The sequence below is a fragment of the Crinia signifera genome, chromosome 6 (assembly GCF_055691185.1).
Source record: "Crinia signifera chromosome 6, ASM5569118v1, whole genome shotgun sequence".
NCBI lineage: Eukaryota > Metazoa > Chordata > Amphibia > Anura > Myobatrachidae > Crinia > Crinia signifera.
Genome location: NC_139222.1, coordinates 7,665,517 through 7,689,808, shown reverse-complemented (window position 1 = coordinate 7,689,808; position 24,292 = coordinate 7,665,517). Strand labels below are relative to the sequence as shown.

The window sequence follows — 24,292 nt, the reverse complement described above, 5'->3', positions numbered from 1 at the left end:
GTGCCATATCTCAGGCCACACTGTCCATGTACCTCACCCAGCTGCATCAAGCCCTTGTACCGCATATAGATGTATCAATATGCTTCCGAAACCAGGAGACAGAGTGCCATCATGTTCGGGTACCATTCCATGGCCTTGCCCATTGTTCTTGTACCAAATTGCTGCATCAACATTCTGGAGACACCACCTTCCAATACTGGCTGTTACTATTATAACTAACATGGAAGCTGAAGTTCCAGCGCCCAGGTGGCTTGTGATGCCACTTTTACATCATGAGTGTGTTTATGTGTCTCTCTATCTGTGTGTACATATATATCCTAATATCATGAGGGATGTCTGTATCTACATGTGTGTCACTTTGACAACAATCCTGCATGGTGACATGACACATATATGCACAGAACCATACAACCTACAATTGTTCTTAAACTCTCAATGTTCCTAAATAATGTCATGCATATGTGTGTCCAGGGCCGGAATAACAATGGGCCTGATGGAGCTACAGCTCCAGGCCCACTCTTCCAACGAGCCCAGCCCAGCGTCACTAGCCCCCTGGGAACCGGAGATACCGCCAGGCAAACCTGGAACGGTTTCCCCATAGGATAACATGGGACCCGCTAATTCCGACCTCCACCCGATTCCAACGGCTGCCAGTTTCCCCTCCGGCATCATAGAAGCTTGAGGTTGATCTCAGTCAAACCCAAATCGCTGGGCCTTCAATCTGATACCTGGTTCATATGGGTTCATTGGTTCTAGAGATATTGCTGGCAAACCAATTTTTTTTTTTTTCATTTATGAAATGTATTTCATGGCTGTTCATGTTGTTTGAGGACAGATTTCTCTGGAACCAAACGACCAAAATAATTTGAAGCCTGCATGTAAATGGGTCGGTTGGTTCCGAAGATAAAGCTGGTTGTTTAAAGGGTGGCGGGGGTGGTTTTCTCTCCCCCCTCACACCAGAAAATGCAGGCTGGTGTAAAAGGGGCCAGTCCGGGAATGTCCCTGCATGATCCTGGGACCATATTCCCGGGTAAGTCCCTGCATTTTCTGGTGTAAAAGGGGCATTATTTCAAAAAGCCGGGACATGCAGTCCTCTGAATACAGCCAGGCAGCCCCCTGCTTTCTGCCTGGCTGTCAATGGCTGTCATTCCTGCCCTGCAGCGACTGTCCCCCAGTTACCACGAGCATCAATTCCCCTTGGCGATGAGCATGTAATCCTACATAGCAATGTGCATGGAACCCCTGCCAATGAACGTGTAGGTAAGCAACAATCAGAAGCCGCGCTAAGCGGCCAACAGAATCATTCTGATGAGAGGCGCGGAGGATGAAGGATCTCTGCGCTTCTCAGTCCGAGGCTGGGAGCTGAGGGAATCGCCGGCAGCTTGAAGAAGCTGGAAGAAGTCCAGGACTACGTCGGATCAAGACTTCAGATCTTCCATGGAGGACCTGGGTGAGTAGGATTTTCTTCCACAGGTCCCCCATGGATTTCTTCGGACCCGAATGGACGCCGCCGACATGGAGCCGACCGCCACCATGGAGCAGGACAAGGCACCGGACCAAGACCCAGGGACCTACCTACGGGCTCAAGATAGGTAAGTAGCAGTATGTATGGGCTTTTGATGTATTAAAGTTTTATTGTGTGTCAGTGTGTATTTATTTCACTATTTTTTTTTTACTGTGGAACTACAAGTACCAGCAGGCCCTTTAATGCCCCGCAGGCTGGGACTTGTGGTTCTCCAAGTCCCAGCTTGTGGGGAGGCTTGCTGGGACTCATAGTTCCACAGTTTAAAACAATAGTTTTTAAATCTATTTTTTTACACTCAATCAGCCCGGTGGCCACTGCACAGGGCCACCGGGGACAGCACCAGGCTTCAGCCTGCTCAGGTAAGTCCTGGAGGGGGACAAAATGAGTAGGGGTCCCCCGTATTTTAAGAACCAGCCCCAGGCCAAACCAGCCAGCAGGGTAATACCACAGCCGGGGGGAGATTTTTTATACAAGTCCCCCCGGCCAAAGCATTAACCCCCTGACCGGTCAGCCTGTCCAGGGGCCCTAGGGAAGTGGGGACCCCCCCAATAAAGGGGTCCCCCCCTCCAGGACTTACCTGACCAGGCTGAAGCCTGGTGCTGTCCTCGATGCCCCTGGGCGGTGGGCATCAAGCTAATTTGAGTGTAAAAAATAGATTTAAAAACTATTGTTTTTACTGTGGAACTAGGAGTCCCAGCAAGCCTCCCCCGCAAGCTGGGACTTGGAGAACCACAAGTCCCAGCCTGCGGGGCATTAAAGGGCCCACTGGCACTTGCAGTTCCCCAGTAATAAAAATAGTAAAATAAACACACCCTGACACAATAAATATAAAACTTTAATACATCCAAAGCCCATACATACTGATACTTGCCTATCTTGAGCCTGTAAGTAGCCCTCGGTCCTGGTGTCCGGTGTCCTGGTCCTGTGTCGTCCTCCATGTCGGCGTCCGTGTCATCCTCCATTTTCCTGTTGGGGTCCGAAGTAATCCATAGTGGAGCTGTGGAAGGAAATCCTACTCACCTGGTCATCTGGCAAAGATCTCTTCTGTTGATCCGCCGTAGTCCAGGTATTCTTCAGCATGTCGGCACTCCCCGCACTCTCCACATCGGACTGAGGAGAGACGCAGAGATGTTTCATCTTCCGCGCCTCTCCTCAGAATGATTCTTTTGGTCGCCTAGCGGATCTTCCATGGAGGACCTGGGTGAGTAGGATTTCCTTCCAAAGGTCCCCCATGGATTTCTTCGGACCCTGGACCGGACGTCGACACGAACGCCGCTGACATGGACATCGACATGGAGAAGAATGCCGACATAGATCCGGACCAGGAAAAGGCACCGGATCAAGAACCTGTGACCTACCTACGGGATCAAGATAGGTAAGTATCAGTATGTGTGTTATGTATGTATTAAAGTTTTATTTTTCTTATTTGTCAGTGTGTTTATTTTACTATTTTTATTACTGTGGAATTACAAGTGCCAGCGGGCCCTTTAATGCCCCGCAGGCTGGGACTTGTGGTTCTCCAAGTCCCAGCTTGCGGGGGAGGCTTGCTGGGACTCATAGTTCCACAGTAAAAAACAATAGTTTTTAAATCTATTTTTTACACTCAAATTAGCTTGATGCCCAGGGGCATCGGGGACAGTACCAGGCTTCAGCCTGGTCAGGTAAATCCTGGAGGGGGGGACCCCTTCATTGGGGGGGTCCCCACTCCCCCAGGGCCCCTGGCCAGGCTGACTGGTCGGTAGGGTTAATGTTTTGGCCGCGGGACCTTATATCATAAGTGTCCCCCGGCTGTGACATTACCCTGCTGGCTGGTTTGGCCTGGGGCTGCTTCTTAAAATACGGGGGACCCCTAGTCATTTTGTCCCCCGTATTTTGGGAACCAGCCCCGGACCTGGAGCCTGGGGCTGTTTGTTAAAAATCGGGGAACCCCTATTTGTCGGGTTCCCTGATTTTTAATTACCGGCCCCGGCTCTTTCAGCCTGGTGCTGGTTACAGCTGTGGGGGGGACCCCACGCTGGTTTTTTTTTTATTATTATTTAATTTTTCTATTTTTTTTTTTACACACCGCAGCCTGCACTGATCTGACTGATCCGTGCAGACTGCCAGAAACATTCGTATTAGCGGCCGTATATCCGGCCAGCTAATACAAATGGTTACACCATCGGAAGGTTACAAAGCAGTCGTATCTGACTGCTTTGTACATTCCCCTCCGGAACACGACTTTGCATACGACTGAAACAGTCGTATGCAGTCGTAGGGGAAATGCCAATACGAAAAACTAGGTTTTTCATATTGGTAAATTTCCCCCATAATGTCTGCAGTAATAATGTTGCTTATACACATATTGCTCATGGGCCTATTTCAGACCCATTTTCAGATCACCAAAAATCACAGATCACGATCTGTTCATGCTCCCCAGTGCGTGTCTGTGACTACAAACTGTGTTTGCCGTTTGAGGTCTGACAGGGGCAGCGATAGGCCATTGGGGAAGACAGGCCCAAGTATTTTCTGGGAGCGGTCTGGTCCACGTTGGCTGCATGATGTCACACACAGCCACTGTGACCCTAAACATGGTCACTCTATGCCTGGCTTCGCAGCTAGGCTGTACAGGGGGGCAGCTGGTGATGTGCAAGCAAAAATGTTTTATGGGCACATTGCAGAGAGGGACCTGGCAAGTGGGGCGGCCCTGCCTTTTACTGGGCAGCCTCCCAGACTGCTGCCACCAGTAGTACAACTGACTCTGTATCAAGCCCTATATTAGTAGCGTTGCTTATACACATAACGCCCACCATAGTGACGTTGGTTACATGCATAACACCGTCTGTAGTGACATCGCTTACACACATGATGCCGGACATAGTGACGTTGGTTACATGCATAACACCGGCTGTAGTGACATTGCTTACACACATGACGCCCGCCATAGTGATGTTGGTTACATGCATAACACCGGCTGTAGTGACATCGCTTACACACATGACGCGGAAGTAGTGACGTTGGTTACATGCATATCACCGGCTGTAGTGACATCGCTTACACACATGACGCCAGACGTAGTGATGTTGGTTACATACATAACACCGGCTGTAGTGACATCGCTTACACACATGACGCCGGACATAGTGACGTTGGTTACATACATAACACCGGCTGTAGTGACATCGCTTACACACATGACACCGGACATAGTGACGTTGGTTACATGCATAACACCGGCTTTAGTGACATCGCTTACACACATGACGCTGGACGTAGTGATGTTGGTTAAATGCATAACACCGGCTGTAGTGACATCGCTTACACACATGACGCTGGACGTAGTGACGTTGGTTACATGCATAACACCGTCTGTAGTGACATCGCTTACACACATGACGCCGGACATAGTGACGTTGGTTACATGCATATCACCGGCTGTAGTGACATCGCTTACACACATGACGCTGGACGTAGTGACGTTGGTTACATACATAACACCGGCTGTAGTGACATCGCTTACACACATAACGCTGGACGTAGTGACGTTGGTTACATGCATAACACGGCTGTAGTGACATCACTTACACACATGATGCCGGACGTAGTGATGTTGGTTGCATGCATAACACCGGCTTTAGTGACATCGCTTACACACATGACGCCGGACGTAGTGACGTTGGTTACATGCATAACACTGGCTGTAGTGACATCGCTTACACACATGACGCCGGATGTAGTGACGTTGGTTACATGCATAACACTGGCTTTAGTGACATCGCTTACACACATGACGCCGGACGTAGTGACGTTGGTTACATGCATAACACCGGCTGTAGTGACATCGCTTACACACATGACGCTGGACATAGTGACGTTGGTTACATGCATAACACCAGCTGTAGTGACATCGCTTACACACATGACGCTGGACGTAGTGACGTTGGTTACATGCATAACACCGGCTGTAGTGACATCGCTTACACACATGGCGCTGGACGTAGTGACGTTGGTTACATGCATAACACCGGCTGTAGTGACATCGCTTACACATATGGCGCTGGACGTAGTGACGTTGGTTACATACATAACACCGGCTGTAGTGACATCGCTTACACACATGACGCCGGACGTAGTGACGTTGGTTACATGCATAACACCGGCTGTAGTGACATCTCTTACACACATGACGCTAGACGTAGTGACGTTGGTTACATGCATAACACGGCTGTAGTGACATCACTTACACACATGATGCCGGACGTAGTGATGTTGGTTACATGCATAACACTGGCTGTAGTGACATCGCTTACACACATGACGCCAGACGTAGTGATGTTGGTTACATACATAACACCGGCTGTAGTGACATCGCTTACACACATGACGCTGGACGTAGTGACGTTGGTTACATGCATAACACCGGCTGTAGTGACATCGCTTAAACACATGACGCTGGACGTAGTGACGTTGGTTACATGCATAACACCGGCTGTAGTGACATCGCTTACACACATGACGCTGGACGTAGTGACGTTGGTTACATGCATAACACTGGCTGTAGTGACATCGCTCACACACATGATGCCGGACATAGTGACGTTGGTTACATGCATAACACCGGCTGTAGTGACATCGCTTACACACATGACGCTGGACGTAGTGACGTTGGTTACATGCATAACACCGGCTGTAGTGACATCGCTTACACACGTGACGTTGGTTACATGCATAACACCGGCTGTAGTGACATCGCTTACACACATGACGCTGGACGTAGTGACATTGGTAACATACATAACACCGGCTTTAGTGACATCGCTTACACACATGACGCTGGACGTAGTGATGTTGGTTACATGCATAACACCGGCTGTAGTGACATCGCTTACACACATGACGCCGGACATAGTGACGTTGGTTACATGCATAACACGGCTGTAGTGACATCACTTACACACATGATGCCGGACGTAGTGATGTTGGTTACATGCATAACACCGGCTGTAGTGACATTGCTTACACACATGACGCTGGACATAGTGATGTTGGTTACATGCATAACACCGGCTGTAGTGACATCGCTTACACACATGATGCCGGACGTAGTGATGTTGGTTACATGCATAACACCGGCTGTAGTGACATCACTTACACACATGATGCCGGACGTAGTGATGTTGGTTACATGCATAACACCGGCTGTAGTGACATTGCTTACACACATGACGCTGGACGTAGTGATGTTGGTTACATGCATAACACCGGCTGTAGTGACATCGCTTACACACATGACGCCAGACGTAGTGATGTTGGTTACATGCATAACACGGCTGTAGTGACATCACTTACACACATGATGCCGGACTTAGTGATGCTGGTTACATGCATAACACCGGCTGTAGTGACATCACTTACACACATGACGCCAGACGTAGTGATGTTGGTTACATGCATAACACGGCTGTAGTGACATTGCTTACACACATAATGCCCGCCATAGTGATGCTGGTTACATGCATAACACCGGCTGTAGTGACATCGCTTACACACATGACGCTGGACGTAGTGACGTTGGTTACATGCATAACACCGGCTGTAGTGACATCGCTTACACACGTGACGTTGGTTACATGCATAACACCGGCTGTAGTGACATCGCTTACACACATGACGCTGGACGTAGTGACGTTGGTAACATACATAACACCGGCTTTAGTGACATCGCTTACACACATGACGCTGGACGTAGTGATGTTGGTTACATGCATAACACCGGCTGTAGTGACATCGCTTACACACATGACGCCGGACATAGTGACGTTGGTTACATGCATAACACGGCTGTAGTGACATCACTTACACACATGATGCCGGACGTAGTGATGTTGGTTACATGCATAACACCGGCTTTAGTGACATCGCTTACACACATGATGCCGGACGTAGTGATGTTGGTTACATGCATAACACCGGCTGTAGTGACATCACTTACACACATGATGCCGGACTTAGTGATGCTGGTTACATGCATAACACCGGCTGTAGTGACATCGCTTACACACATGACGCTGGACATAGTGATGTTGGTTACATGCATAACACCGGCTGTGGTGACATTGCTTACACACATGACGCTGGACGTAGTGATGTTGGTTACATGCATAACACCGGCTGTAGTGACATCGCTTACACACATGACGCCAGACGTAGTGATGTTGGTTACATGCATAACACGGCTGTAGTGACATCGCTTACACACATGACGCCAGACGTAGTGATGCTGGTTACATGCATAACACCGGCTGTAGTGACATTGCTTACACACATGACGCCGGACGTAGTGACGTTGCTTGCTCGTGATAAAACAGAATGATCAACATACATATTTCTCCAGCAACTCATCAATAAATCTGTGTTTATATTATATTTGCCCTAATATTGCAGAAGACCTTGCCTGTTGTATAGGCCCCTCGCTAAGGTTGTGTGTAAGGCCTACACTCTACCCTGATTTGCAGCGGATTGTCTTATGCACCATCCATTTTGACACCATGACTAAAGTAAAAATGATCTTAACATGGTGTAAACATAGAAATATTACTAAATTAACTGAATGTTCTATACAAGTTGTTTTTAGTTTTATACAATTAGGAACGTGATATTGAATGTACAGTGACCAGTGACAGCCAGTCTGAACATCTTGTTGACAAAAGTGAACAACCAGATAACAACCACTTCTTTCCCTTCTGTGTCACCCCAGGCTGTCTAACCCTCCCCTTTAGAATGTAAGCTCTCACGAGCAGGGCCCTCTCTCCTTATGTGCCTTTCTTAGAATATATAAACCTCTGCCACCCTGATAATTGCTTCATATTAACCATGTACTTGTCCTAAACTATCTTGTACTGTAATTTGTTATGTGTTTTTGATTATAACTATGCTCTGTAAAGTGCAGCGGAATCTGTGTGCGCTATATAAGAAACTGTTAATAAATAATAAATAAATAACAGGGATATGCATGCGTAGACCCCAAGGCCTAATGTCAGCCGTCGCCGTCCCAGAGCGTCACTGCGTTCTGTCACGTCCGGGACGGGCGGCGGAGATGGAGCGCCGGGGGAGCGTCGGGGGCGTTGCCTAGCAACGCCCCGAGCTTCCGGCTCTGTTGCTCCGGCTGCCAGGCATCGGGGCGTTGCTAGGCAACGTCCCCGAGTCTCCAGACAGCGTGCGGCGTCAGCGCAGCTGACGTCCGCACAGTCACAGGCGGCAAATTCAAATAAATAGCCGGCGTCTGCTGGGAACAGACGCCGGTTATAGCTTTGGTGTGCCCTGCAGCCTTGGTGTTCCTGGTTCCAGCAGCTCCGTTACAGTACCCCGTGCCGTGATCCTTGCTGCGATTGGGATAAGTCCTTACATTTTGTTCTTTGATTATATTCCATCTTGTCAGCATTGTTGCTTGTATCTCATATTATTATATTCCATCTTGTCAGCATTGTTGCTTGTATCTCATATTATTATATTCCATCTTGTCAGCATTGTTGCTTGTATCTCGTATTATTATATTCCATCTTGTCAGCATTGTTGCTAGTACCTTATATTGTTCTATTCCATCCTCTAGGCATTGTTGCCATTATTACCACTGTTATACAGTTATTCCACCTTCACGTATTGTTACGTCTGGTATACCCCTGGGATCTGCCTTGTTCCTTGCGTGGCTACCCCGTGGGTATCCGGGGCCTCCTTGCCTTCTGTGGGTTTAGATAGTTTTACCCTTGCACTCCACTAGCCTTGGCGGTCGTGTTGTCCCTACGTAAGACCAGGTGGCATCGAGGTGGGTGCCTGACTAACGGGCTCTCACGAACGCGGCTATTATTGGTGAAGTCTAGCCCTCTGCACACGTCCGCCAATTCCGGTTTGAGGCAACGGAGGTAGGGGTGGCAAGAGAGTCCCCGGACCATAACATTATAACCGGCCACAAAAAATAGTAACACAACCATATTCCCTCTACAGTGGTTGTGTGTTTCTTGGTTTAGCATGGATCCCAATGCGGGGGTTCCGGCCCAGGTTTTTGCTGATCAGTTGCACCTCCTCACTCAGCAGTTGCAGGATCTTACTCTCAGGGTAGAGTCTCAGGAGGAAGTTCGCAGAGCAGCTCCTCCAATGGCTGTGTCGGTTAAGGAACCCAAGATGAGTCTTCCCGATCGGTTCTCTGGGGACCGAAATCAGTTCTTTAATTTCAGGGAGAGCTGCAAGTTATATTTCCGGTTACGACCCCTTTCCTCCGGGTCTGAACTCCAGAGAGTGGGGTTGGTGATTTCCCTGCTCCAGGGGGATCCACAGACATGGGCTTTTGGGCTGAAGGCAGACAGTCCGGCTCTTCGGTCTGTGGAGTCCTTTTTCCAGGCAATGGGGATTTTATATGATGACCCAGATAAGGCAGCCGCAGCAGAGGCTCATCTTAGATCTCTTAAACAGGGTCGCCAGGTGGCAGAAACTTATTGCTCTGAATTCCGGCGATACGCCAATGATTCAGGGTGGAATGATCTAGCTTTACGCTCCCAATTTAGGGTAGGCCTGTCTGACCACATAAAGGATTCACTGGTTCAGTATCCCACACCGACGTCCCTGGACGATCTCATGCAGCTGGTTATCAGGGTGGATCGCCGGCTCCGTGAGAGACGTTCAGAACGGGGGGCAGGTTGGGCGCCATTGCCCAGTGTCTCCGAGGACTCCACCGTCGACCTCGGGGAACCCATGCAGCTGGGCGCAGCTCGCTTATCTCCACAGGAGAAGGCGAGACGGCGTTCCCAGGGCCTCTGTCTCTACTGCGGGGTCCGGGGACACTTGGTGAATTCCTGTCCTGAGCGTCCGGGAAATGCCAAGGCCTGAGGATGCAGGGAGACATCCTGTCAGGCCTATCTCTTATATCTCCCAGTAATTCTTTATTAATTCCCATATGTATTTTTTCTGAGATTCATAGGTAGGATGGCCAGGCATTTATTGATAGTGGTGCTGCGGGTAATTTTCTGGACTCACAGTTAGCTCAGGAACAGGGGATTGCTCTCATACCAGTATCTCCGGAGATTTCGGTCTATGGCTTAGATGGCAATCGCTTGCCCAGTGGGGTTATTACACAGCGTACCGTCCCCCTACTGGTCCAGGTTGGGGTCACCCATTCTGAGCTCTTATCTTTTTTTATTTTTCGTAGTCCTGTTACACCCGTAGTACTGGGATTGCCATGGCTCAAATTGCACAACCCACGTTTTGATTGGCAATCAGGGGAACTTGTAAGTTGGGGTAAACAATGTCCTTATAATTGTCTGGCTCTTCCAGTCCGCATGGTGACTCCCTCAGTTTCTGAGGTACCTGAACCTTATTGGTCATTCTCTGATGTGTTTTCCAAAAAGGAAGCAGACGTCTTACCTCCTCATAGACCTTATGATTGCACCATTAATCTCGTTCCTGAGGCCAAACTTCCCAAGGGGCGACTATACTCCTTGTCTCTCCCTGAATAGAAGGCGATGGAGGAGTATATTGAGGAAAACCTCAAAAAAGGGTTCATTAGGCCCTCAAAGTCACCCGTCGGAGCTGGGTTTTTTTTCGTGGGGAAAAAAGACGGCTCCTTACGCCCGTGTATTGATTTTAGACAGCTTAATGCCATTACAGTAAAAAATTCGTATCCTCTTCCACTCATATCTGTCCTCTTCGATCAGCTACGTAAGGCATCCATTTTTTCTAAAATTGATTTGAGGGGGGCGTACAATTTAATTCGCATCAAAGCAGGTGATGAGTGGAAAACGGCATTCAATACGCATTCTGGACACTATGAGTATCTGGTAATGCCGTTTGGTCTCGCTAATGCACCTGCTGTGTTCCAGGATTTTATTAATGACGTCTTAAGGGAGTTTTTGGGAGTTTTTGTCATAGTGTATCTGGATGATATCTTGATCTTCTCCCCATCACTGGAGCAACACCGCTTGCATGTATGCGCAGTTCTCAAAAAATTGAGAGAGAACAATTTATATGCTAAGTTGGAAAAATGCGAGTTTGAGGTGGAGAGCATTTCTTTTCTGGGATACATTATTTCCCCTCGGGGTTTTCAAATGGACCCAGGAAAGCTTCAGGTCATTAAGGATTGGGTACAACCATCAAACCTCAAGTCCACCCAGAGGTTTTTGGGGTTTGCCAACTATTATAGGAGATTCATTCCATTCTTCTCCAATATTGTAGCCCCCATAGTTGCATTAACCAAGAAGGACGCCAATCCTTCGGTCTGGTCCGACGCCGCTGTCAAAGCCTTTACTAAGTTGAAGGCAGCCTTTCTCTCCGCCGGGGTTTTGCGGCATCCCAATCCTGAATTGCCCTTTGTTGTTGAGGTGGATGCCTCAGAGGTAGGGATTGGGGCAGTCCTTTCACAGGTGGATGGGCAGGACGGTTTCTTACATCCATGTGCTTTTTTTTCTCGGAAGTTTTCCTCAGCAGAATGTAATTATGACATCGGCAATCGGGAACTTCTGGCCATTAAAGCAGCCTTAGAGGAATGGCGACATTGGCTGGAGGGGGCTAGGTTCCAGGTTACCATCATAACAGATCATAAAAATCTGGCATACCTCCAATCAGCCAAAAGAGTCAATGCCAGGCAGGCGAGGTGGACTTTATTCTTTGCCCGATTTAATTTTATTATCACTTACAGACCAGGGTCAAAGAATGTCGTTGCCGATGCTCTTTTGAGAAGTTTTTCTGCTGTCCAAGACCCACATTTACAGCTGGAGCCTATTATTCCTGCCTCTTGTATTATTGCCGGTTTTACTCACAGCCTTCTGGACCAAGTCATTTTGGCACAAGCCTCGGCTCCTAAGGCCATTCCAGAGGGTAGACTTTTTGTGCCTTTAGAGCTCCGCAAGAAATTTTTTTTCGAGTTTCATCAATGTAGATCGGCGGGACATCCGGGCATTGATAAGACGTTATCCTTGTTATCAAGAGCTGTCTGGTGGTCCACCATGAGGAGAGATGTCAAGGAATGGGTGTCTGCCTGCGACGTCTGTGCCAGAAATAAAACTCCCCGTTGTTCTCCGATTGGTCAGTTGGTTCCCTTGTCGATATCCAGGAGGCCATGGTCACATATCTCCATGGATTTTATAACCGATCTACCACAATCTCGGGGTTGTGACTCTATCTGGGTGGTGGTAGACCGGTTTAGTAAAATGGCACATTTTGTCCCCTTGACCGGTTTACCTTCCGTGGAAAGGTTGGCCTCCTTGTTTGTATGCCACATTTTTCGCTTGCATGGCCTTCCTACAGATATTGTGTCAGATAGGGGCGTTCAATTTGTGGCCAAGTTTTGGAGGTCTGTTTGCTCTGCGTTACAGATTAAGCTCAGTCCATCTTCGGCCTATCACCCACAATCCAATGGGCAGACGGAACGTGTGAATCAGACACTCGAGCAGTTCCTGCGATGTTACGTATCTAAGTCCCAACAGGATTGGGTGGAGAACCTACCATTTGCAGAATTCGCCTATAACAACGGCTGGCATTCTGCCACCAAGATGTCTCCTTTTTTCTGTAACTATGGTTTCCACCCTCAGGCTAATTCTTTTGATCCTGTTCCCGCCAGAACAGGTAATCCCAGGTGGGTGACCAGTAGGAGGGGCACCTGGGCTATGGTCCGTAGGGCTCTCCTCTCTGCGACCACGGCCGCAAGGCGCTTTTCCGACCGTCACAGGAGACCTTGTTCGTTTAAAGTCGGAGATTGGGTGTGGTTATCCACCAGAAATATCAATATCCATCAGGCATCCAAGAAGTTGGGTCCTCGCTTTATTGGTCCCTACAAAATCGTTAGGAGAATCAATCCTGTGGCCTTCCGACTCCAGATTCCACGCTCTCTGAAGGTCAATCCCACGTTCCATGCCTCTTTACTTAAACCTGCCCATCGGCCTTGTGCTTACAGGCCAGCACCGGTCATTCGGCAAGGCATCAAGGAGTTTGTGATTGATAGTATCCTTGATTCGAAAATCACCCGCGGTCATTTATTTTTTCTTGTCCATTGGAAGGGCTATGGACCTGAGGAAAGGTCCTGGGTTCTGTACAAGGACCTTCATGCCCCATCCTTAAAAGAGTTATTTCATAGGCAAAATCCGTTGAAGCCAGGACTTGGAGGTCGGTTGACCTCTCCTCAAGGGGGGGGGGTACTGTCAGCCGTCGCCGTCCCAGAGCGTCTCTGCGTTCTGTCACGTCCGGGACGGGCGGCGGAGATGGAGCGCCGGGGGAGCGTCGGGGGCGTTGCCTAGCAACGCCCCGAGCTTCCGGCTCTGTTGCTCCGGCTGCCAGGCATCGGGGCGTTGCTAGGCAACGTCCCCGAGTCTCCAGACAGCGTGCGGCGTCCGCACAGTCACAGGCGGCAAATTCAAATAAATAGCCGGCGTCTGCTGGGAACAGACGCCGGTTATAGCTTTGGTGTGCCCTGCAGCCTTGGTGTTCCTGGTTCCAGCAGCTCCGTTACAGTACCCCGTGCCGTGATCCTTGCTGCGATTGGGATAAGTCCTTACATTTTGTTCTTTGATTATATTCCATCTTGTCAGCATTGTTGCTTGTATCTCATATTATTATATTCCATCTTGTCAGCATTGTTGCTTGTATCTCGTATTATTATATTCCATCTTGTCAGCATTGTTGCTAGTACCTTATATTGTTCTATTCCATCCTCTAGGCATTGTTGCCATTATTACCACTGTTATACAGTTATTCCACCTTCACGTATTGTTACGTCTGGTATACCCCTGGGATCTGCCTTGTTCCTTGCGTGGCTACCCCGTGGGTATCCGGGGCCTCCTTGCCTTCTGTGGGTTTAGATAGTTTTACCCTTGCACTCCACTAGCCTTGGCGGTCGTGTTGTCCCTACGTAAGACCAGGTGGCATCGAGGTGGGAGCCTGACTAACGGGCTCTCACGAACGCGGCTATTATTGGTGAAGTCTAGCCCTCTGCACACGTCCGCCAATTCCGGTTTGAGGCAACGGAGGTAGGGGTGGCAAGAGAGTCCCCGGACCATAACACCTAAGAGGCAACCATGCCAGGTTCCTTCTCAGGAAGAGGAGGATGGGTGAAATAATGATAACATTATGACTGATGGCAAAGCTGGCCAATAAGACTCAATACTTATAAGTAATTAAATAACTCAAGTGAATAAAGGTATAAATATTGGAGAGAAAGAGGGAAGGGCCAGGCAGGTGAGGAGAGAGGAAGTCACATTGGAAGGAGGCTGGAGGTGTCTATTCATATGTATGATGTGTCTGGCTGACCACTGTCTCTGTTGGGTTTCCATCTTGATTTAGAATTATTGTTGAGATAATCAGATTTCCTCTACCTCCCCCATGGCAGCCATTACATATGGGTTCTTCCCTGATTGGGTAGCTTTGGAAAGGAAAAAAGACTCCTCCTGTATAAAGGGCTCCTCCTCCTTCCTTCTTGTGTCTTTTTTTTCCTTTCCCTAAGTGGGTAGCAGAGAGGTGGTGGCTTACCCTGTGAAGTTTTGGTTATTTCCCCCATACCTTCCGGGGTTCCAGGGGGGGGGGACAAGGTGCTGGGTTCCAGTATCAGCCTCAGGAGGCCGCATGCCATCCTCAGGTATGGGCGGCTACAGGCGGTGGCGTCCGAGGGATGGTCAGCGGGAGCGACCATCTGCCCGGGTGCATCAGTATGTGAAGCCGGGCGGGAGTCTACACTCGCGGCGAGGACGATGGAGCCGCGAGTGAGGAAGCGTGGCACGCGTGACGACGGCGCTGGAGGATGGCGTCAGGCGCAGCAGCGTGGGCTGTTGGTGCGGCAATGACGCTGGGCGCGTGCACGGAGTGCACGGCTGGCGTGATGCGGCCGGCCACGATTGGAGGGTGGCCGGCGCGTGTGTATATGAAGGCAGCTGCAGTTTGCACTATGCCACCAACGGAGGAAGATTTATTGCTCCCAGGCTGTGTGAGGTTTAGTATTGCCGGCAAGCTGCAGATCCTTTGTGGGGCTGGATACAGCGCTGGTTACCACTGTGAGCAGCGGCGTAACTATAGCACCGCAGCCCCCGCCACTGCGGGGGGCGCTGTGCATGTGGGGGCGCCGGGGGCTGCGGTGCTATAGTTAAACCCCCCCCAAATCCCCCGCAGACTTACCTATCTGGCTGGTCCCGGCGGCTCCGTTCTTCTGCTGAGGACCACCACAAAATGGCCACCCCCATATAGCACACAGTTCTCGGAAACTGTCTGCTGTATGGGGGCGGCTATTTTCTGGTGGTCCTCAGCAGAAGAACGGAGCCGCCGGGACCAGCGCGATAGGTAAGGCTGTGGGGGATTGAGGGGGAGTTTGCATGGGCTGCGGGGTAGGGGAGCTTGGCGGGGAGGGGGGGTGCCCCCCCCTAACGGTGGGGGGGTGCCCAAAACGTAGCTACGCCTCTGACTGTGTGGTAAGTGCATAATCACCTGGTTTATTGGAATATGGTTGCTATGTCTGGCACTAAGGTATTATGTCTTTTTAGACTTTAAGGGGGAAATTTACCAATATGAAAAACCTAGTTTTTCGTATTAGCTTTTCCCCTTCGACTGCATACGACTGTTTTAGTCGTATGCAAAGTCGTGTTCCGGAGGGGAATGTACAAAGCAGTCAGATACGACTGCTTTGTAACCCTCCGATGGTGTAACCATTCGTATTAGCTGTCCCATATATATGGCCGCTAATACGAATGTTTCTGGCAGTTTGCACGGATCAGTCAGATCCGTGCAGGCTGCAAGGTGTAAAAAAAAAAATAGAAAAATTAAATAAATTTAAAAAAAAAACAGCGTGTGGTCCCCTCCTCCTGTGTATAGATTGCTGCTTAAGCCAAGCACACTCATATAAAGCGCCTTTAGAATTGGTATAGATTTCTATATAAAAAATTTTCTTCTCTTGTTTTTCCATAGTCTTTTTAAGGCTGCTAATATGAGCTGCTTCGCAAGCTTTGACGAAAGAATGTCTAGGAGACAGACCTACTTCTCTAGATGGGAACGGCCGATCTTCCCTAAAGATAATATTAATCCAACATTAAAAGAGGATTTCTTTCAATTAGAAAATCTTCTAAAAACTGAAATAAAACACTGGTTAGACAGTACAAATCTTCAGCGTTATATAGACAAGAATATGATTCCGAGGGGCCTGAGACTTTTTAAACCTTCCATATTTCAACCCGATAGCATACCCCAAAAAGAATGGGAAGAGACCCTAGACAAGTGCTCTCTTGAACTGATTAAAATCGTTATTAAATATAGAAAGATCCAAGCAGAAAAAAACGAAACAGAAATCACTAATTTAAAACAAAAATTAGAACCATTTAAACACACTAAGGAATTTTAAAGAGGTGCATTTCTAATGGGACCCTGATCACCAGCCCCCCAGTCACATATATTTGGAGTTGGAGATAATCTATTGCCCTCATTTGGGACACTCGTATACAACTACAAGTGGACTGGCCCTTTTCACCACCATCCGTGGCAAAGTTACCATCTTGGAGGCACGCCACCTCCTAAAGGAAGCCCGGTTACAATTTGTGGATATCAAGGGGCAACAGCACTGGAGTGTTTCCCAACTGTCTGGATTACAATATTTCCAGGACTCTCCATAAAACATCTGGGATAATTCCCTAAATGGACTGGCACACTCCTCTCCAAACAAGGGTGACTATTGATTCAGTGTCCATTTTTTACAATTTTTTATTTCTTGCCAACGATTTCCTTTTTATGTATGATCTATTTCCTATATTATTTATATGTTACAATTAAATATATATTTTATTATCCACACCTGACCATTTCCATTTAATCCAAGTATTTTATCTATTTAATTGGTTATTATTAATTAGCACAATCGCCCACTTTCCTTTCTCTTGTAACCAGCACCAGGCTGAAGGAGCCGGGGCCGGTAATTAAAAATCAGGGAACCCGACAAATAGGGGTTCCCCGATTTTAACAACCAGCCCCAGGCTCCAGGTCCGGGGCTGGTTCCCAAAATACGGGGGACAAAATGACTAGGGGTCCCCCGTATTTTAAGAACCAGCCCCAGGCCAAACCAGCCAGCAGGGTAATGTCACAGCTGGGGGACACTTATGATATAAGGTCCAGTGGCCAAAACATTAACCCCCTGACCGGTCAGCCTGGCCAGGGGCCCTGGGGGAGTGGGGACCCCCCCAATGAAGGGGTCCCCCCCCCCTCCAGGACTTACCTGACCAGGCTGAAGCCTGGTGCTGTCCCCGGTGACCCTGGGCTGTGGTCACCGGGCTGATCTTGGTGTAAAAAAAAAGAATAAACTATTGTTTAATACTTTTGAACTATGAGTCCCAGCAAGCCTCCCCCGCAAGCTGGGACTTGGAGAACCACAAGTCCCAGCCTGCTTGGCATTAAAGGGCCCGCTGGCACTTGTAGTTCTACAGTTAAAAAAATAGTACACAAAACACACTGACACACTTTTAAAATAAAACTTTAATACATACAAAGCCCACACATACTAATACTTACCTATCTTCTTTCCGTAGGTAGCCCTGGTCCTGATGTCCTGGTCCTGTGTCATCGTCTTCTGGTCCTGTGTCGTCTTCTGGCTCCATGTCGACCGTCGCTGTCGCCGTTGCCGTCCGGATCCGACGAAATCCATGGAGGAAGCTGTGGAAGGAAACCATACTCACCTGTCCCAGCGCGACGTAGTCCAGGTAAGTGTCTTGGCAAAAAAACAAACCGACACCCAAAACCAGCCGGATAGTAGGAGCGGCACGGTACTCTGTGTACATCGTGCGGCTCCGCCTCCCGAATGCCGCTATTGGCCGCCTTGCGGCCTAGCAGCCAATCAGGAGCCGCTAGGCCGCAAGGCGGCCAATAGCGGCATTCAGGAGGCGGAGCCGCACGATGTAAACAAACACTGTGCGACTCTCTGTCCGGCTGGTTTCGAGGTGTCGGTTTGTTTTTTTGCCAAGACACTTACCTGGACTACGTCGCGCTGGGACAGGTGAGTATGGTTTCCTTCCACAGCTTCCCAAATGGATTTCGTCGGATCCGGACGGCAACGGCGACAGCGACGGTCGACATGGAGCCAGAAGACGACACAGGACCAGAAGACGACGACACAGGACCAGGACATCAGGACCAGGGCTACCTACGGAAAGAAGATAGGTAAGTATTAGTATGTGTGGGCTTTGTATGTATTAAAGTTTTATTTTAAAAGTGTGTCAGTGTGTTTTGTGTACTATTTTTTTAACTGTGGAACTACAAGTGCCAGCGGGCCCTTTAATGCCCAGCAGGCTGGGACTTGTGGTTCTCCCAAGTCCCAGCTTGCTGGCACTTTTAGTGCCACAGTAAAAAACAATAGTTTAATCTATTTTTTACACCATAATCAGCCCGATGCCCAGGGGCATCAGGGACAGTACCAGGCTTCAGCCTGGTCAGGTAAGTCCTGGAGGGGGGGGACCCCTTTATTGGGGGGGTCCCCACTCCCCCGGGGCCCCTGGCCAGGCTGACTGGTCGGTAGGGTTAATGTTTTGGCCGCGGGACCTTATATCATAAGTGTCCCCCGGCTGTGACATTACCCTGCTGGCTGGTTTGGCCTGGGACTGGTTCTTGAAATACGGGGGACCCCTAGTCATTTTGTCCCCCGTATTTTGGGAACCAGCCCCGGACCTAAAGCCTGGGGCTGGTTGTTAAAAATCGGGGAACCCCTATTTGTCAGGTTCCCTGATTTTTAATTACCGGCCCCGGCTCCTTCAGCCTGGTGCTGGTTACAGCTGTGGGGGGGCCCCCACGCCGTTTTTTTTAATATTTATTTATTTTTCTATTTTTTTTACACCGCAGCCTGCACGGATCTGACTGATCCGTGCAGGCTAAAACGCAAATAGAACAGGAAAATGGTGTTCTATTTTCCTGTCGTATTTGCGAGGGTGTTTCACACCACTTAGCAGCCGTATTATCAGTACGGCTGCTTAGTACATCAGGAACCACCATTCTTTTGAATGGTGATTTCTGTCGTATCCTATCGATGGTGTAGGACATTCGTATTTGTAAATACAAATACGAATGTTCCATCTTTAGGACTTTGTTTGACTTTGACTACATCTTTGTTGTATTTTTGTGATTGTAAATCCCGAAAATACAAATTCGTAAAAAAAGGTGTATTTCTCCCTACGAATACACCTTTTTTCTACGAATCCATTTTGGTAAATGTCCCCCACTATATCTAACTGCCAATCTATGGGGAAAAGGCCTAGTCCTGAGCTCCTGTAATTCATTTGGAGGAATAATTGCATACCTTGTGGCATTCCTTACCATGTTTATATGCAATTGCATTTATCTCTATTCATGTTTCTTTATTTATAATTTTGATATTTTTTTTATTTTACTTCATCTACTAATTCTTAAGAAAATGTCTATGGATTTGTACATATACCAACCTTGGTAATTATTTTTACTTTCACTTGCTTGCCAAAGTCTGGCTGGCCGAGTCTCCTCCTCTTCTCCCTCTGACACTGTATAGCAGCCCTCATCTGGACCCATTTATCCCCACCCCTCAGCCGTGTTTAGCTCCGCCCACTCATCCATAGGTAGCTTTGTCTCTTTTATGACCACCTCTGATCTGAAGTTGTCAGGGGGGAGCTGCTCTTCTAGCTGCCGTCAATACTGCTGCCTGTCAGACTTTGTAACAGGCGCAGCGCCAGCAGAGGCAGGAAAGCAGCAGAGGATGCAGAGCAGGGAGAGCGCCCCTCCTGCCTGGTGCCTCCCTGCACTGCATCCTCTGCTGAGCGGGTAGTGCCGCCTCTGTATCTCTGATATCTACTGCATTATGCTGGTGTTAAAAAGTTCCATTGAGTATATTTTTGTTCATTTGGAAACAGCCATTATGCATGAGGAAAAACATTATAAAGAAAATGGTAAATCTTTAGTGAGAACGTCATGCTTAGGGAAGCCAATGCCCGGGCATTTTTTCAATCCTGGGATTTGGGATTAAAAAATGCTCAATCCTGGGATTCCCAGGATTATGGGATTTGACTTCCTAATTTAAAACGAGTCCCCCGACCCCCCATGCCATGCCGCACCTTTACTTACATCTGCAGCAGCGGGTGGAGCAGCTGGGAGCATGGTGGGAGGCAGGCGTGACATTTGAAGTGGGCGGGCAGCAGTGGCGTGGCCTGAGCAGGATGACCTCTGACCACGCCATGACGCATGACGCTGCACAGAGCCACACGTTGGGGATCGGAAAGAGCCAGGCAGTATCTGAGGAAGTGCTCATTATTAAACTGTGCATGCACTGACTAATCCAGAATTCCCGGGATTGGAGACAAAAATGCAGAGATTTTAATCCTGGGATTGTAAAGGCAAAATTAAGGGATCCTGCTGATCTTGAGATTTGTCACCCTAGTCATGCGGAGTGTGAGACTAGAATTATAAGAAATAAACTAACCCAGATCCCTCATCTCCCATCAGGTTATATATGTGTGGTCTGACCTCCTCCTGCTGGGATGTTCTCTGCTCTGTTATTACTACACCCGGCTCTCTGACCACACTGGACCTGTCATACAATGCTCTGGGGGACTCTGGAGTGAAGCTTCTGTGTGAAAGACTGAGACACCCGGACTGTGCCCTGCAGGATCTGAGGTAAGATCTGTCTCAGTACAAGTTCTCTCAGTACCAGCCATAGACCATACAAGGCCAAGACACAGGAAATAGCTGCTGGATGTTCTCATGTTGTCTGAGTATAGGTTATGGAGCTATTATTCTATTCATTGTTACCATACAGCCATTGCTTTGTTTTATTATAATAGTTTCCCTTATGAACAAGTTGTTTAAATAAGTTATTAGCCAATTATTACCAGTATTATTATACATCTGGTGAATAGGAATCAGACCTGCTCTGACCGTCAAACTCATGTAACAATACTAGAAGTGGCTGCGCTGCAGCTGTGATACAATGTGAGATAAAGGGGTAAAGAAGGGAGTAGTTTGGGGAGGGGGATGTCAAGAGGACACAGCACTGTCTCCCCCTTCCATGAGACCTTGGTGTGTCTGGTAAGGGAGATGTGCAGGGAATCAGGGCTCATACTGTCTTATAATACTTATAATATGACACATTTGGCTCCTTCCAGATGCAGGTTTTCCGGAATCACATCAACATCCGTATCCAGCTCCTGTACAGGGGGACAGGGAATACTATGTACCACACCTGCACTATATATACCCCCAACCATCACTATTGTTTTGGGATAGTCCCACCTGCAGGCCGCCGTGTAAAATGGTGGGGAAAGGCTGGGGTATCTGTCACCATTATTACACATAGCAGAGCAACAGATGAACAGATGCTGTGCGCAGCATCCACACAGTGCCAGACATGTCGGAGGCAGCTTGGGGAATGTGAGCCAGGACCACAGTGATGGTGACATGGGCATTACCATGAGGCCAGGCCCATTATTAATACTCACAACTTTGGTTACACAGAGGATGCTAGGAGATATGTTTATGTGGTAATATAGCTGTACCCACCTGCTAATGCCACCAGCACATGCTGTTAGCAATTGGACAAATAATAAAAAAAATAGGAGATAGCGCAAATGCCACATTTAATTTTTAAAATATATATTACAATTTATTTATACCACAATACAATACTTAATATAAAATCTTTAGTAAAACTTAATTATAATCTGGTCATAACATTGATACTAATAAGAGTGGGACATTACACACAAGGGGTATATTTGATCATTTAAAGATAATGTCCAGAGAGAGCATAGGTAAACCCATAAATGGACAACACTTTAATTGGTGCGATTTTCCTTCAAATTCCTTTCCAGAAACTGGTTAAGCAACAAAAAGTTCCTCCACTTAATAAGTGTTTTTCTCTCCAGCTGTTTAAACACTGAATCGCACAGTTACTGATATTAAGTTAGGAATATTATTGCAACCTGCAGTGCTGCCCTCAATCGCACAGTTCAGTGCTCAAGTGTGTACCTGTGCGGCAATACCCTAAAGTGTGACCTCTGATCTCAATCATCCGGCACCCGTGGGAATCTGGAGACGCTGTCAGGATTGAGGGGTTGGATGAAGCCGTGTGATGCTCAGGGACAGGAGATGGACCAGAAGATGAAGGATTAAAATGTGCAGGTTAAATGAAGGATTTCATATATAGTTGACAACTTCACTCAAATACTTATTTAAGTGGCAGTTAGTGGTAAACAAAAATAACACAGGCAAGGTACTTGGAATGAATAAGGCAACGTCTTTGAAAGTAAGTTCAAGTGGGTAATGAGGCTGGCAGAAAGACTGGTTGTGATGATGTTCCGGAAAGAAGGTGGAAATGATGGTGGGCACAATTGGATCCTTGGACTGAAAGAAGATGGATAGTGAGTCTCTGAATGAAGGATCGAGGAGTGGTAGTGCAGGTAGCTCATAAGTACGGGCTAGCTGCTGAACATGGCAGGAACTACAGCGATGGGGTCCTAGGCAGCCAAATGAATCTGAGAGCAAAGCATTAGAGGCAAGGGCACCAGGAGAGTCAGGAGTCTGCTAGTAGAACTCAACAGCTCAGGAGACTTTTTGTACTGACCCTGAACAGCCCTAGGCAGATCCCCTGTATCACTAGAGGGAAGCTGCCATTGTCTGTCAGGGTAGTATGGCAGAGGCGTAGGGAGGGCGGAGCCACCGGAGCTCCTGCTCCGGGTGCCGATTGGTTGGCTGGCGCCGCCGGCCCGCCCCCCCTCCGCAAATGGTCCCTGCTACTAGTGTGGCGGGTACGCCCGGGCCGGGCAGCGCCGGCGGCTGCCCTGCCCGGCGCCTGCCTCCCCTCCTGCCCAGGCTGCTCGCCCGGTTCCCGCCGCCAAGCGTCACGGGCGGTGAGGCCGGGCGGCGGGCTGACAGTCACCACGGCTGCCTGTAAATTGCTGCTGCTGCTGCTCGGTCTGGCTTCCGGGCAGCGCAGGCAGCCAGCGTAGCACTGTGTGTGAGTGACAACAATGTCACACTCCTCCCAGTGACTCTGACCCCCTCCCTCCTCCCTGGCTACAGCAGCATCATCACCAGCCTTCCCAAGCGCTGGCTGTAGCCTGGAGGAGAAGGTGTGTTGCTGGCTGCCACCCGTGCGATATTCAGTTATTCAAGGTGGATAGATTTTTTTTTTTTTACAGCTAAACGTTCTTAAAATAAACATAGTAAGCTTGTTTTTTTGTTGGTTTTGTGGAGCCCGGGGGGGTGGGGTGGGGTGGGGGGTGGGTGGTTTAGTGAATCTCTGGCTTCTGCTGCTGCCCTGGCCTGCTGTGCTGTATATATCTTTATTTATGCTGTATATATATATTTATCTATCTTTATTAATTTATCTTTATTTACAGCTGTCAGCATGTTATATATAGCGCAGCAGCTTCCTTTACAGTGTCTTAGCGCAGCAGATTCCGTTACAGTGTCTTATACAGCGCAGCAGATTCCATTACAGTGTCTTATATAGCGCAGCAGATTCCTTTACAGTGTCTTACATAGCGCAGCAGATTCCGTTACAGTGTCTTATATAGCGCAGCAGATTCCGTTACAGTGTCTTATATAGCGCAGCAGATTCCGTTACAGCGTCTTATATAGCGCAGCAGATTCCGTTACAGTGTCTTATACAGCGCAGCAGATTCCGTTACAGTGTCTTATACAGCGCAGCAGATTCCGTTACAGTGTCTTATACAGCGCAGCAGATTCCTTTACAGCGTCTTATATAGCGCAGCAGATTCCGTTACAGCGTCTTATATAGCGCAGCAGATTCCGTTACAATGTCTTATACAG

At 48.4% G+C, this 24,292-nt stretch overlaps 1 protein-coding gene across 2 annotated transcripts in view; it reads left to right on the top strand.

Moving 5' to 3' along the window:
- The window catches only part of LOC146007443 (NACHT, LRR and PYD domains-containing protein 3-like), a 253,821-nt gene that overhangs the window by 177,911 nt on the left and 51,618 nt on the right, over nucleotides 1-24,292 (top strand). For both annotated transcript variants that reach the window (XM_083145793.1, XM_083145792.1), the window contains one exon: nucleotides 20,966-21,136. In XM_083145793.1, the coding sequence (XP_083001919.1) occupies nucleotides 20,966-21,136 (171 nt within the window). The remainder of the gene's footprint in view (nucleotides 1-20,965; nucleotides 21,137-24,292) is intronic.